General features: G+C 40.0%; 1 protein-coding gene across 3 annotated transcripts in view; it reads right to left on the bottom strand.

Annotated features, from left to right (window-relative positions):
- ror1 (receptor tyrosine kinase-like orphan receptor 1) overlaps positions 1 to 16,111 on the bottom strand; it is a 109,884-nt gene extending 93,773 nt beyond the window's left edge. For 2 of the 3 annotated variants that reach the window (XM_088313507.1, XM_088313509.1), the window contains exon 1: positions 15,691 to 16,111. In XM_088313507.1, the coding sequence (XP_088169633.1) occupies positions 15,691 to 15,787 (97 nt within the window). In that variant the 5' untranslated portion in view covers positions 15,788 to 16,111. The remainder of the gene's footprint in view (positions 1 to 15,690) is intronic. The other variant, XM_088313508.1, reaches the window with a different exon arrangement.
- Between the last annotated feature and the right edge of the window lie 303 nt (positions 16,112 to 16,414).

The following is a 16,414-nucleotide window of genomic DNA, read 5'->3' as shown; positions in this document are numbered from 1 at the left end:
CGGCTTTTATTTTCATATGACAATAGCCGCTTGTCTTTCATGGCCGTTTGACACTGGCAATGCTTTAAATATCCACGGTTCACCGAACTGAAAAACTTTGTTATACTAAAACAAACCAAGTTAACTAGTAAATTGAATTCCGACAGCATTTATCCAAACATGAGACGTTCAGGTAATGGCTCGATTTCAACTTGGACACATTTAGTATATATCAACGACAATTAGTGCCTCACTTTTCCAACTGGTCAAGTTTCACTTCCCCAATACTCCAGACTGCAATCAAGCCCTTAAATGAATTTAGTTAAATACGTTGAATGTTGGCCGAATGGATCATGGTATCACCTAGTTAATATTTTTTATTTAGAATAATATTATCTTAACTCTTTTACTGAACGTGAGGCTGAGGTTAAAAATGAGAGGCTTTTAAATGCATTTAGAGCAGATCTGTCCACCCCATAATTGTTGCCATGGAAAAAGTGTCTATTGTTATATGGATACTAGATCAGGGATGGGCAACTGGCATCCAGTGTGTAAAGTCAATATATGAAAATGGGAGGAGGCGGGTGCTGTAGGGAGGGATAGTAAATAAAAAAATAAAAAATAAAAAAAAAAGTCCCAGAGTATATGAATCTACACTACAAATATGCAGGGGTCAGCTGTAGTTTTAAGTTGTGATATCGTCAATCACCACTAGATGGCAGACATATCTTACACTGGGTCTTAATGCCCTTTAGCAGAACGCAAATCGGCCTACTATTGTTTGGAGGTATTTGGAATGATATGCAGGACAAACGTCTTACCTCAACAATATTACATTTTTGAGTGTTGTTTTTTTTTTTTTATAAAAAAAAATGCGCAAAATGAGTTCCTGCACTTAATGTTGGTTTCTTGTTCAGCAGTGTTGTGCCATTCTTGAATGGTAATTTTGATGTAAGACAGCCCGTTGCACTGGGGGGGAAAATACAGAATGTTATTTTGTTGTGTGCTTCAAACCATTTGATGGTAGGTTGGGATAGTGGATATTTTACACAAGCATTGAAAAACAGTATTATCAACAGTGAAATATATTAGGTGCACAGATTTTGTATTGAGCCCAATTATATATTATGTTCATTTTATTATTATTATTATTATTATACGGCACATTTGTCATACAGGTGGTCGGGAAGTGCATGGTGTGTAGTCCCCAGTAGCACTGGGAAAGAATTGCGGCCCCTACAGCATTTAAGTGGCCTATCCCTTTCTTATATGGAGTTTTTTTTTTTTTTAATCCTCCCATTCTACAAGGACATTAGAGTGTCAGAAGGCTCAGCTCATAAAAAACTGTCCCAGGACCAGTAGGCGTTCTCAATCTTATTTAGAGAAACTTAAAGGATGTGGGCACAGAGCCTGTCGTTCGACTGATGTTTCTATTCATAACAACACACCACCCTGAAGCAAACAGTGCACTATGTGCATTGGAATTTAAATGGAAAAAAAGGGGGACATCTCAGCAACTTTAAGGAGAAAGGTCTACAGGACAGGTCATACCTCAAAGGGAATGTCAACCCCAAAAATTCTGAAGAATATGTTTTATGCCCACTAGTCGAAACACAGCATTCTGATTATTATTTGGGTATGTGGAATATGAGTCCACCCGTTTTTGTACATCTCAGGGGGCCTAACAACCAATCATGGCTCAGCTTCAGAAAACAGATGAGCCGTGATTGCTCATTACCTGAGCATGAGTAACTGTGACAGAAGTCACAAAATGGCCACCACCTGAGATGGCTAAAAATGAGTGGCTTTTGCTGCTTAACTCATATACAGCAAATAACATATTAATCAGAATGTCATGTTTAGACTACAAATAGAACATATTACCGTAAAGAATTTTTTTTTTTCTTGACTTCCCCTTCAAGAAGGCAGATTGACTATTTGTACAGTGAGAGAATACAAACATTCTAGAAAAGAAGGGGTGAAAGGATAGCGACGGCTACCTCCAGGGAGTTGTTGATGGAGGACATCAGCACTAAAAGCGATGGTGAACAGAAATTAAGATAACATATCTTAGCTGTTTGGAGGAGACTTCCCCGGTGGGATGGTGTGGTTGGGGGTGGCCACACTAAAAGCAAAGTTCAAATGTTTGAAGCAACTTTTCTGGCATTGCTAAGCTTTCTGTCCATCATCCTGCTTTAGAAGCCGCATCACCTGACTGCCATTTCTAATGCAAAAATTAATGTTGAGGATTACAATGTGACTTATTAATTGTGCCTGTTTACATTTAAAACCTCTCATGTTGTTGAGTGTTTCTCCCCTTTTTATAGCACTTCATTCTTTTTGGAGCCCTTCACTTCTGGCTGTACGGCATAGTTTATGATTTCCTGATAGAGCGGGCAGCCCGATCTCTCAGAGGGTCGTTTGAGACAAAAGCTGCTTTTCAGCTCTCAAGGTTGATATCTCCCAGCTCAGCTCACTTCAGATAGCTGAAATAGGTCGGGTGCGGATTTTCAGTGAGGGGTGGGAGGGATGGCTGCTGGTCCTCATTGGCTCTTCCCACAGCGGCCAAGGTGAAAATGACTTTCCCATGCAAAGAGGCATTTGCTGCTCCTGCAGACATGACATCTTGCTACACACCGCCTGTCTTTCTTTTTCGTCTTCTGAGATTATGCTAAAAACGTACGTGCGTAAATATTTTTGTATGGAGTATGAACAGCTGTGCGGTTTTGGGGCTGAAACTGTCTTAGACTTGATCCCTTCAACCTGCACTCACAGCTGAGGGGGCCTTAAGCACCTAAATTAAGGCAACTAGCTGCCCTAAATCTTGCAAAAGCGCGTCAGTTGCAATTTGACATGCAATATGAACAGAACAATCCTAATTTCTATTTGCTAATCCTAAAACACTGGACCTGGACCCTTTCCCACATGGATATAAATCACATATCGCTGCCATCTGGCCGTAACTTCCTCTGTCACAATTTGGTAAATTTATTTTATTTTTTTCCCAGATGTCCGTGCCATCTCATCTGGTTGCTTCCGATGTGGAGGAGCAGCAACTCGACTCCCAGCAGACAGCCCCTCCTGGATGACCAAGCTTCTCACCCTATCGCTAAGGTCAAGCCCAGACACGCTGCAGAAGAAATTCATTTCAGACACTTCTCCGTGATCTTGTTCTTTCGGTCAAAATCCACAGCTGGTGACCATAGGTGAGGTTAAGAACATAGACGGACAAGTAAATCAAACGTTTTGCCTTTCAACTTGGCTCCTTTTTCATCGCAACGGGCAAATACAGAGTCTGCAAAGTGTTAATTTGATATTGGACTTGAAAAATTAAACATTAAGTTCACATTTGTCAATTTTGTAAAAATCCATGGAGAAGGTTGGTTCATTTGAGACGCGTGTCAAAACGATGACGTCAACATTAGTGTCAGACTGTTCATGTCCTTGATGGAGTTTCTGGTGGGAGATGTTAGCAAGCAAACAGACGAGTGAGGAGCGAGGACCTAAGAAGTTGCAAATAGGGAAATGAGATGCGATTCTACATGCAGTGTCATGTTTACTTGCGTAAACATTGATTCAGGTGGTGTTGTGTTTCGTGTGCAACACATTCACATCAGAAGTTACTTCATGCTCTTTTGACTAAAAAATATTTAATGGATATAGTAGGATTTGTTTGTGAATGTTTTTGAGTTCTTGTCCCTATGACAATGTTGTATTGAGCTAAATGATGCTGGCTGAAGCAGGTGGGCTTTAGCTGAGGTCTCGTTTCATGTTCTTCAAGCAGCAAACAAGCTACGAATGTATCAACGGTACCCATGCCAGTTGCAGCCCTGGTGTGTACACAAATTTGGCACAATTGCGTAAAAAGGTAAAATAATTTCTCAAAAATGAACAAATTCATAGAAAGGATCAATTAATCATTTATTGCATTAATCTGTATTGCTATGTTTACTACTGTGATACAGAGAAAGGAAGACATCCAATTGTTGCAATACTTGAGAAATGAACAAAGAAGCTAAGCTATAATCTTGATTCATGAGGCTCAGGTCACGGACTTCTTACGAAAGGCTATTTCGGGATGTGTGCAACAATGGAAATGAGTTGAAAAACGAGATCGTGAGCTCAGTGACGACAGCACGCCTGCACCAGGTGAGTTTTCCTGAGGGCAGCTGGGAGTATTTTCCCCCTCATTTAGCAGGTCATGAAAGAAACCACAGACTGCCAGATGTGACAGAGGCCACGCACCTTACTCGCACACTGTAAACACGCGCACACGCACACCCGAAAATCCTCAATCTACAAAGGAACCTAATCTAACCTAGAGATGGGAAGAGTTGCCAAACATTGTAGTGAAGTAAAAGTACTGTTAAATTTGGCAATATGACACCAGTAGTCGGTCAAATAATTACTTGAGTACGAGTGTGTTCTGTGAAAAAAACTACAAGTACTGAGTAATTGACAGAGCTGAGCACTTGACCCTTTTTTGCCGGTCAGTCCCCCGCTCGGCCACCATGACCTGGTTACCCTTTTGGCCTCGACCTTGAAGCCTTTTTCAGGAAAACCACATCACACGGACGAGGGCCAATTAGTGGGCCGGGCTAAAATCCAACGCCAGCCTTGCTGAGTCAAGCTCTTTTTTTTTCTTTTTTCAAATTGGTCATATTGATGTTATTGAACCTTTTCGGGTGGATTCATGCACACTTATCAGAAATACTAACATTTGCTTCATCACTCAAAAGCAGGTTCTGAGTGTTCGGTTCTGAGTGCTGTCCATACGTTTCACATCTTCTCCACACTCGTATTTTAATGTGCACAACCATTTTTACAGAAAGGAACAGAAAGCTCAAGTGAGCGTAAAATGCAATGCAATTTGAATAACGTGACCTGCTGGTTTTATTCCATTACATTTTGCATACGCAAACTGACACTTGTATGTTCCTCAAATTCCATGTGGAATTCTCGCAGACTGAAAAGCTTACACTTCATGCCACAGAAGGACCACTTAAATGACGGCGAGGGCCACAGTTTCTCGTCAGTGCCACTGGGGCCATCATAGGACCGCATAGCACGGAAACCAGCTGTATGACAAAAATAGCATTTTACGTAAGGTCAAAAAAAAAATGCAAGTCTGTTTTTTTTTTTTATTGAACCAATGATCAGAACAGTATTGTAATATATTTTAATGGTTAATTATGTACAATATAAAAGATACACTCCTCAACTAAAAAGGCTTTGAAGGAAAAAAAAATACATTAAAAAAAATCATTCAAAGATGGCACAGCACACCAGAATTAAATGCAAGTTTTTACAAAAATCAATTGACTCAAAGATTTTGATCTTATATCAGCATATGTTTGATGGGCATGTCATTGAAAATGCCCAAATGACTCACTCACCTGTTTAACACAGTGCAGTAAAGTTTGTCCCGAGTGCATCTTCTCTGTATTGCAGGTGATCCGTCACAACAGCTGCTTGTCCAATTAAACTGCCATATGCATTTGTAATAATATTCAGCATGGTTTTGGGGGACAAATATTTAGTAATTTCTCACGCACTTCAACATATAATCCACACACATACACACATACACACATATACACGTATACATAAACGCTCACGCACGCGCACGCACACACACACACACACACACTACTATTCTGTCAAGTAAAATTTGGATAAAAAGTTACATAAGCAAATGTAACAGAGTAAATGCAGCTCTCTACTATCCACCTTTGATGTAACCTAATGTTCATAACTTCATATGTGTGTGACACCAATTTACTACATTCCAGCATAAATCCAAGGCAGATCTCTATCGGAGGGGAATGTCAGATGAAGGAGACGGAGGGTGAACACATCAAAGAAGCCTGCAGGGAACTGAATAAATCTGGATTTAAACTCCATCTAAACCCATTTTCATTTAACATTCAACTTTAACCCTGAGCAAGAATTTGTAACTTAAACCTCGGGGTTGTGGTTCCTTCCTAGTTGCACTGATAAACATATGTGGCTGTCATTGGACATTATGCAAGACACCTACAGACTTGAACAAAAGCACTGACACCACCATGTACCTAAAGCTCACTGCTGACCTACATAGCCTCTTGTCATTCCGCACATATCGGCCGTGTGTAAAACTGCTGGCTGCTAATTACTTTCACATTACAGAACAGCCCAGTGATCTTGGTGGCTTTCCAAGACCACCTACACTGGTGTGCACATTTGCAACGCGTAGCAGCAATTGCACTTGGTTTGCTTGAATGTGCAAGCCCAGATTGAGGGCAAACATGCTGGTCGGCATCCACCACGTAACGAGCCGATTTTTCACTGAGCATAGTAATCATTTGGATACAAGCAATGTCATATTAGGAGTCAAAAGGAACGACATTTATGGAGTGAGTTCTCCCACCATAGATTGTTATCATTACAGAACAGAGCAGACTTATCCCCAATGCAACAAGGCCAAAGTTCCAAGTCCAAAATAATCACAAGAAATCACAGAAGTTATTTTTAAACATCTTTTACTTTCTGTTGCCGCCCTCTGTAAATTTAGGCAACATTTGCCTGGTAACACTGACTTGAACTAAACCACTCACCAAACTTTTTGAAAATGATTCCTTTCCTGGTTTGGTCATTACTTTGCAGTGACATAAAATCAGATGTTTGCAAACACTTTTTTGATTTAAAAACAAAAAGATAATCTTGCGTAGCCTGCGGGCCTGTTCTAACAATAGCTTATCAGTGAAACATGTCTATTCTATGTGTGTTTTAACTATTCTATTAAAATTAACGTTCTAATTATTACATATTATGTATAATTCTAATTACATTTTGTTCCCCAATAAGTGCGTAAAAAACCCGTAACCCTTTGCAATAAGTCTGAGCGGTGGAAGCCTAACGAGGAGTGACGTTGACGTTAATTGCCATCAACGACAAATTTCTTTTTTTTTTTTTTTTTTAATGGGAATGAGTAGAGAAAAGGCTTGGACAGATCTGGTTTGATAAATGTTTAATAGCACTAAATATGGTCAGCAGATGATAACGTTGTGTCCGTTTTGGTTACGTCTCACGTCTCAAAATAATGCAGACGCTTGTGAACAATGCAGATCTTAGTACAAGCACCTCGTAATTGATACAAGTTTTTGGCATGTTCTATCGACCACAAAGAATATCACAAAACAGAGAAATGATGACAGAGTGAATTTGAATTTAGAACTTATGACATAATGCATATACATACACATGACTACTACTGCTACAACCAAATAGCGTAAAAATAGTGACAAAGGTTTTTCAAATGTAAATTCTTGATTTTTTTGGAAATGATAATGGAGGAACATCATATTGCCATCAAAAGCATACATTTTCATTGTTGCTGTCGGTATTTTATAGAATCAAAGGAATGTTCAGATGTTTGAGTTGTCACTAAAGCAAAAATTATTACTTAGCATAAAAGTCACTATTGACATAATATATATATATATATATATCTTTTTAAACAAAAAGCTTGTTTTCAGCATTTTGGTGGGTTCAAAATCGACGATTTGGGTAAAACCAACCCAGGTAGTATTGCTGATTACTAAAAAACAGAAGAAGGTAGAAGCTAACTTATTTTTTGCAATGAAAGAAGAGAGTCTAATCTTTTATTTGGTTCTTTCTCTGCTTATATAAAAGAAAACACATTCTGTGAGCCTTGAAATATCAGTGAGAATGTTAGAAACTGTCTGGCACGCAACAGGATTTCTTTTTTTTGGAAACTAGCTGGCATTAAAAAAAGTTAATCAGTATATCATAAAAAGGATATGGCGGGCCAGATCTGGCCCCCGGGCCTTGAGTTTGACAGTGCATTATATAGATAGTAATGTACTAGAAAAGGAATACCGGTACCTGTGTACATCTTGAATCACAATACAACAAAATCTACTGTTTTGTAGGACGCAGAGGAAGAAGCCACCGTGACGATATAAAGAGCAAATGTACCGTATGTGTTTGCATACGGTGACAGCGTGTACAATTTCTTTGTACTCAAGTGCTCTTAAATCCATGTTTGACTGCAATGTAATGAGCTCTTGCGGGCAAAGCTTAGCACCACAAAGGCAACCACGTAGAGGTTAAGCAAACAACCGGCGGGATCACGCGGGCCTAAGCCTCTTACACAAACCCCTCTGAGGAGAAGATCATTGACTTCTAATAAACGTGTAAAGGTCAAGAGTGGCCAAAGAGAGATGCACCTACAACATTTTTACACCGCGGCAAAAGGCCATCGAAAGCGTATGAAAACACAATCCAAGTCAACACTGTCTGTACATTAAATGAAACCAATACCTTTGACAACATTTTTTTTTCCTAGACAAGACCGAGTCAGATATACAGGGCGACGGGAAAACAAGAGTGACGTTTAAGAGGCCTGTTGGCATGCGGGACACAACCGCATCTGTAAGCAAATGTAAACTCAAGTTGGTTCCAAGTCACTGCCAGCCTTGATCAACATCTACTTGGTTGTTAAATAACCGTTCGGAGTGGATATGCTGTATATAAAAACAGAGTGATTTAAGTACATTTTCCCCTCGGCACTCCTCTTCGGATGATCTTTCATGTTAAAGAGGGAGCAATTCAGCAGGGAGTGACATTCAAGATTTCAAGGGATATACAGTGTGTAGAATTTGCTGGTTCTGAGTATTTCAGATGACAAAAATCCACCCCAGGTTAAATATAAAATTCAGCAAGTGAGACTAAACTGGACAAGGCCAAAAGGATAAGATAATATAATGTGCAACACTCCCTTTTGGCTATTCCACTTCCTTCCATAACGCAACAGTTGTCATCACAAAACACAAGAGAGAGATTCTTAAAAAACACTACAACAGCAGCACAACCATCAACTGGATTTTGCAGGTCAGCAGGGGCTCTGTGAGTCTTTGAATTGCAGTCTTGCAAAAATGAAGGATACTTTGAAGTCGTGCCAACATTTTGGGTGCTAAGCATGGCATAATCTGAAGACTCCTGCGCAGTTTTGGACAAAAATCAAAACGTGCGATAGCTTTATGATCCCAAAATAGGTTTTGCACAATCAAAGAACCCTCAACGGAACTGGTGTAATACTGGCCCAGCAGGGGATTTTCTTTTTTGTCCTAAAACTGAAATTTGGTCAGAATGGCTCACATGCTAGGGAATCGACAGTCTCTCAGGGTGGATGGTTGTTCATCTATTTGTGGTCTGCCATCGTTCTGTTGACTGGTTCAGGATGTACCCCACCACTTGCCCAGCATGGGACAGACACCGGCATACCCGTGACCCTTGTGAGGATAAACAATAAAGAGAACCGGTGGATGGTTGGACAAGGAATTAATCCTACATGTTTTAGATGTTTCCTTTCTCCAACATGCCCGATTCAAATGATCAGATTTGTAATCAGGCTGCTACTGAGCTTATCATTTGAATCAGGTGAGGTGGGAGAGGGAAAAATCTAAAAGATGCAGGATATCGGCTCTCAAGGGCCGGATTTGGACACGCTTGAATTAAGACATAAGAACAAACTTCTTCTCTTCTCTGTCTTCGCTACCCATTGCATGCAAATGAAATGTCAGATTTTAAATTAAGCATGTGCCGCAGACCACAAAAAAAAAAAAAATGGGACAACAATTTGCAAATAGCCCAAGGCCGCAGTTTGGACAGCAATGCTCTATTGGGAACATACAGAGAAAATTAAAGAGTAAGCATGCTAAAATAAGTACATATTGGAAACAAAGTAGGACCAAGAGCTGTGGGGTCAGTTTGAATCTTCTTAACCAACCAATGAGATCTCTGCACTGAGCCAAATCCAAGTAAGTCGGCTGCAGGCTTGAAAATATAGTTCCAAAGACAAATATTTACAGTGGCCATCTGCCAAACAGTGATAGCCATTTTAATAGAAATATTTTTGTGAAAGATGCCCATAAAAACTGGAATGGTGTTGTTCAAAGGTATAAATGAGGGTGGAGGGAACACACCCTCCAGTTTTCAGTTTGAGTTTCCTTAATGCAATACAAACATGGTTTTAAAAGATTTACCCTGACAAGTATGAAGGGTTGAAAATGTTAGGTTGTATCCCACCTCTATTAAATGAACTGTAGCCGGCTCTACACCCATTATAAGCACAGACACAGTGAGCAATGGCAAATGCTAACAAAGCTGTAATTTGATAAAACTGCAATGAAGCACGGCCTCAAGGAGCTCTTTAAGGCAGCACTATCCCCTGCAGACCTCCATGTTAAACTACCCCAAGCACACTGGTCATTGATATGCAATGCCTGTATGTGTGGCCTAGTCCATTAGACTCATTAAAGTGTCACTTTGTCATCAGGACACTTTGTGCAAACAGCTTGCCTCGTTTACAGCGGAGGGACATTGTATTTAGTCAGGAAAATACAGCAAAGAACATTTGATGGAATGCATGTTCTCGGAGCAGAAGGCAAAAAAAGTGGTAAAATGGTTGAACAGAAATATGTAGAAGGCAAGAAGAGTCATTGAAGTATCATTACGGCTGGTTTGTAAAGCAGTGAAGTCAGGCGAGCGAGCGAGCGGGTCCTATCACAGCAGACATTGGGCGACAAGCCAGGTACAACATGGACCTGCCGTGAGCCAATTGCTGGGCACAAACGCGCATTCAGACTCGGATTCACAACTATGGACAACTTAGAGACTGTAATAAACTGACAATGATGTTTTGGGAATGTCAGGGGAAGATGGAATAACTGGAGAACCCACGAGCTCCACAAAGGAAGGAATGAGCCTGAAATTTGAACCTGGGACCGCTCCAATGTGAGGCAGACATACTAAACAGCATAGCTCCGAAAGGACGAACTATCCATCAAGTGCATTTTTTTTCCAGACAGAGCACATTTGTGCCGATTAACTTATTTGTCAGAAAACGTAACAAGACTCATCTAATAGCAAAAACAAGAGTGGTCAGCTACTTGTAATTAAGCACATGATGACGGTTGAATGATTGACAATCAAGGATCTAACTGGGGCAAATAATCATGATTCTGTGGCGAAATTAGCCCTCATCCATTGAATTGTGCATGGCAAACGAGAGGTGTTCTGGCAGGTCCATTTCTATAAGAGACCAATAAAATGTGTGATACACCGGTTGCCGTGGTGATGACACCAAAACTATTCCCAGGATTTGAAGCTCTTATTTAAACGTCAAATAACTACATATTGTGACTTTAAACTTACAGCTGTGGCCTGAGCCATGCCACTTTTGTTTCCTCCCTCTAACAGACTGACCTCCAAAGTAGACAGCAAATTGCAGGAAGAGGTTTTCACGCTTGGCTACAGTTTATAGTGGTAGAAACTTTATCAAACGTCTCCAGTAAAGATCAGAAGGAAGCATGTTTATCCCGTGACAGAAGGCCTGCTTTGCCAAAGCATGATGACCACTAAAAAATAAACTTGCTCCACACAATCCAATTTAAAGAAGTCAGAGCGGTTTTCTGGCAATTTTACCCAAGTCGAATTCACATAAAGCCCTGGTTTGGCATAGCATAGATTAATAAAAAAAGCAAATCCTAAATCCGTCTCCTTCAAGAGTTTTCTACCAACTAAGCAAATTGTCAGCACGTTCCAGACAATGATTTAAATGGAAAAGATGTGTAACCTTTGCTATGATCACACATCATAAGAAAACGCCATAATAAGTGAATTCCACATTACACAGGGGAGATAGAAACATTAAACACAGGCTATGTGATACCTTTGGAAAGAAATGTTCTGCATATTTTTTAAGAGTTAAAGCAAACATTAGCATACAATGTCCTTAAAAGGGGAAGTCAACCCCAAAAATGTTTAAACAAGAATATATTCTATATTCTTATTATTGAATTTGTGGAATATGAGTTAAAGCAGTAAAATCTCGCCATTTATGACATCTGAGGGGGCGGCCATTTTGTCACTCTGTGGACTGAAAATGACATCACAGTTGCTCAGGGCTCAGCTAACGACCAATCTTGGCTCAGCTTCAGAAAACAGGGTGAGCCATGATTGGTTGTTAGAGCACTGAGTATCTGTGATGTGATTTTCAGTTGACAGGAAGTAACAAAATGGCCGCCGCCCGAGACTAAAAGCGTCTGAATTTTGCTACTTAACTATTCCACAAATGCAATATTAATTGGAATGTCGTGTTTAGACTTGTTCAAGCACATAGAACATATTATTGCAAATATATTTGGGGCTCACTTTCCCTTCATCATATTTTAGCAGTGAGCCATATTGATATTTAGCAGATTTATGCTCCTGATAATGAAGAGGAAGTAGAAGAAGTGGTGCAAGATATTTTATCAAAATATTCACATGCACTGTGCATAGTTTAACTGCTATTGCATGCTATTAGGCGCACATTTAGAATATCAACCACCCAAAAATGAAAGCTAAAAATGCCATCGATTTTGTGATCATTTCATTAAATGTGCCTCGTGCTGTCCAATTTAATTAAGGACTATTTCACTTAATATACAATACATATTTGCAAAGTGATCGCTTTTTTTTAACTGGTTAATTTGATTTTTGGTCCCGAACCTAAGAGTATAGCGTCGGCATATCACCTTCATCTTAACATGTGATTTACAAGCTATCATCTGTGAGGCTATGTGAGCGATGTTTGTTTTTTCTATAGTTTATGTAGCATGAGCATTACGCATTCTGTTTTCTAAATAAACTTTTCTTGTCTTGGATGTATGTTTTTCCTACCGGAGTCGAATGTAGCTTAAATTTTGGTGGCAGGTGTTACACATCGGCAATTGTGATAAATCTTTTCAGCAAAAAGGAAAAAAAAACATATAAGCACCATCATCTTTATATTTACAATTGTACTGAGAAAACCAACAAACTACTCTAGTATAAATTAAAAAAAAAAAAATACATTTTATGCTAATGACAAACGCGAATGTAAGGTAACCTTAAAAAAAAAAAAATAATGAAATATCTTAAAAAGAACTACCCATTACTACCATACCTACATGTAAAATCAAAAGCCAGCTTTGCCCACTAACTCGTTTGATTATGGACACTTGGATCGCACTTAGTAGGCCCGGCGTCCCTCACAGGACTACTCCTGTCTGAGTGCAATTTCTCAAACAATCGGACGAGTAAAGTCCCTCACGTCGGTATATGTGACGAGAAAATATCGCAAGAATTATCGTACTGTGTCATCAATACCATGACAAAGCCATCGCTTCTGATAATAAGTAGGAAAAGCAAGGTTTACCTGACGTAAATGTAATTTTGGCCAATGATAGAAATGTCAGGAATTAATTTGTCCGGTGGTCAAATTAAGTGACTGGCCCTTGAGGCGTGCGTCACACTATGACGAATGCGTGCAAACGCATTTTGGGTTTCATCAGAAGTCGCAAATCCATTGTAAGTGTTTGCCAAACAGTTTTTTTATTGCAATGCTCGAGACCACGTGGCCATGGCGCCAATAAATATCGACCCATTCAGCGTAGCATGAACCACTAAATAAGATACCACCTTCATGTGTCAAAGAAACTGAGCAGCCGATGAGTGGTAGGAAGATGACACTGCTGCAGTGCAACACCTCTTTTTAACCTGCTTGTAAATTGCTTCCATAACGTCTGTCAAAATGTCAGATGACACAGAGCAGCACACAGAGCTGGACAAGCCCTAATACATTAGTGCCCCCCCACCCTCTTCATCACCCCCCCAGATGTGAAGTGCCTTTAGTGTCAACATGGCGCTCGGTTGCAGACTGTAGCGTGACAGCTGGGCCCAACATGATCTATAGGCTTCCTGAGTGTTATTAAATAGCTAAATGCAATTCTAAACAGATTTCACATGGGGGCCTGTGCTCTGCAGAGGACCTTTTACCTTCTCAAATGCATGCCCCGCGTCAAGAACACGTACACAATTTATGTAGTCGGAAAACACTGTCGTCAATTTATTTTTATAGGCATGTCACAGATTATTACTTTGCAGCTTAAGGGCAAAGTTTGATTGATGGAAGGAAAGAGAGCATTTTGAAACGACGCCGTACGGCGAACACATTTTTAGAGAATATTTGCACACCTTTTTATAAATCTGATTATCACGCTAAAAACTACAATATTAACATTTCAGAAGCAACTAAATCGGTGAAGCAGCCCCCCGCCTTCGAATGCATGACAATACTTTTTAAATGTTATGGAATCGCCGTAATGTTTCCAGCTTTGTGTAGAGCAGCCAAGGATGCAAATCAATAAAAGTTAGAAGAGAAATGTTTGAACACAATTCCTCAACTTCCTTTTTAAGCACAAATAAGAATCTCTGCTACTGATTCCAATATTTCTTTTTCCAACAGGATGAAAAGATTTGGTTTAGAATATATGATGCCAGCTGGAACATATAACTGGACACAGTTGCTGATTACAGAACTGATCAGACTACTTCTTAAAAAAATACACAGCAAGAGCATTTTATTATTGTACTAAGGTGTTTCTCAAAGGTTTGCAATTTAGTGCCTATCCAACATATATTTGAAAGAAATCTCATCACTTTTCAGTTGAGTTATTTGTCATAATATTCAAATATTAATTTCAGTTTCATGGTTCAGGTCCCTTGTTAGACTATTTAGAAAAAAAAAATCTACTAAATGGGTTTTATACAAATATTGATTGGACTAGTGGCCACTGGAACATGAAATAAAGACCAATGATTTTTATCAGAAGCCTGACAGCAGCAACTAAAAGACAGCTATGCCTTTCAGTTTATTCCTGCTAGGGTGTCCTGAGTCTCTTCCACACAACAAACATATTGGACAGACTACTGCAGTCCTCTCCTCACATCAATGCTGCCATGTCATGTTGCTCTTTCTTTCTACCAACATGTCAATTACAGTGTGACTGACACAGAAAATGTTCATCTGCAAAAAAAAAAAAAAAAAAATTGAATAAATAAATCAATCAATAAATGAATAAAATAATAACCTATTGGTGCCGGAGCTCAATCCTGACTTAACCAATATTAGAAAAAAAAGTTGGGCAACTATTCAGAAGATAAACAGAAAATATGAGCGGAATATGAGGGTCAACAACAATAATCAGCTTTGCCAGAGAATAAAAGAGAGTGAAAAGAACAGGGACCCACCTTTGAAGAAACACAAGTAAGATATCTACAGAAAATAAGGTCCCACGAATATTGGGGGGGGAAAAACACAGAATACAGCTCATGACAATTTACAGGTTTGCATGATTGAAGGGTCCTATGGTTGCACACAGAATGTCACCAGATAGATTAGATTAATAGATAGATAGATAGAAGTAAAAGGCCCCATGATAATCTTTAAATGCCTGAGGACAGGCACAACAGCTCTCCATTGTGGGCCTAAGGAGTCAAGTCCTTCCCCGTGTGGATGCTGCTTACTGACAATGGGCCCCATCAACTAAATAGCAAAGATCATTTACATGTGAGGGGAGGTCGCTTTGTTTGCAAGGGGCGCTGTTTAAATTACACGTATGGTATTATCACGGCCAAGCAAATCCAATAGTGGAGGCAAACAAAGACATGTATAGTGGCATGCATGCATAAATTGCCTTTTCAACTTCTGTGATGAACTCACAGCATCACAGAAAAATCAATGCAATGATTTAGACAGATATTTCAACCCACGCGCGCGCAGTTGAGAAATCCAGACTACATGTGCAGAGTAGAGTGGTTTCAAAAAGTTTGGAGACTCACCCGACGCGCCGAGGTCCAGAAAGCCGAGGAGCAGCACGACCATCCAGCCTGGACATCCCCGGAGACACCCGCTCACCGCGGTCCGACTTGGATACATTCCTTCGACTTCGCTTTACACCTTGGCCAGCTTTAAACATCCACCAGTCAGAAGTTGGTAGTTCGAGAAGAGCAAAAACTTTAAGTCACGTAACCTGTGAGTGACTTGGTGAGCGTCTGCGACAGAGTTGAGCCTCAGCGGTCTTGCTGGTTTGAGTGTCTCTTTCCTTCTTGGCGCAGCTCAGCTCACTTTCTCTTCTTTCCCGTCTGTCCAAATGATCGCGATCCTGCCCACTAAACTCAGGCGCACACGCAAATCTGCAGACGCTGTTGAACAAATGGTTGCCTTGAAGCTACGTGTCGCCATCTGGTGTCCATAATTGAAACAGTCACTACTCGCTGTATATTGGCCCGGTCAAACAACACGAAAAGAAAACATACCGGCTGCCTTTGGAATCACAATTAATAGTTAACGAAAAAAAAAAAGAAAGAAAAGAAATAAAGATTACACGAACAAAGTGAGACGTGTGCAAGGCAAATGAAAGTTCAGCCAATCACGCATGTACAAATGTTACAAACAAGTTTTAATGAATTCATTTGTGGCACGTGTTTTGTCCTGACGTGACTGCACACATGGAGAAGATCAAAGGAAACGATTGGTACCATTTTAGCGTCCTCTGGACCGGAC

This window comes from Idiotropiscis lumnitzeri, chromosome 13, assembly GCF_059441095.1.
Source record: "Idiotropiscis lumnitzeri isolate Australia: NSW breed Sydney's pygmy pipehorse chromosome 13, RoL_Ilum_1.0, whole genome shotgun sequence".
In the NCBI taxonomy this organism is placed as follows: Eukaryota; Metazoa; Chordata; class Actinopteri; order Syngnathiformes; family Syngnathidae; genus Idiotropiscis; species Idiotropiscis lumnitzeri.
The sequence above is the reverse complement of the archived record's forward strand: the minus strand, read 5'-3'. Positions and strand labels throughout refer to the sequence as shown.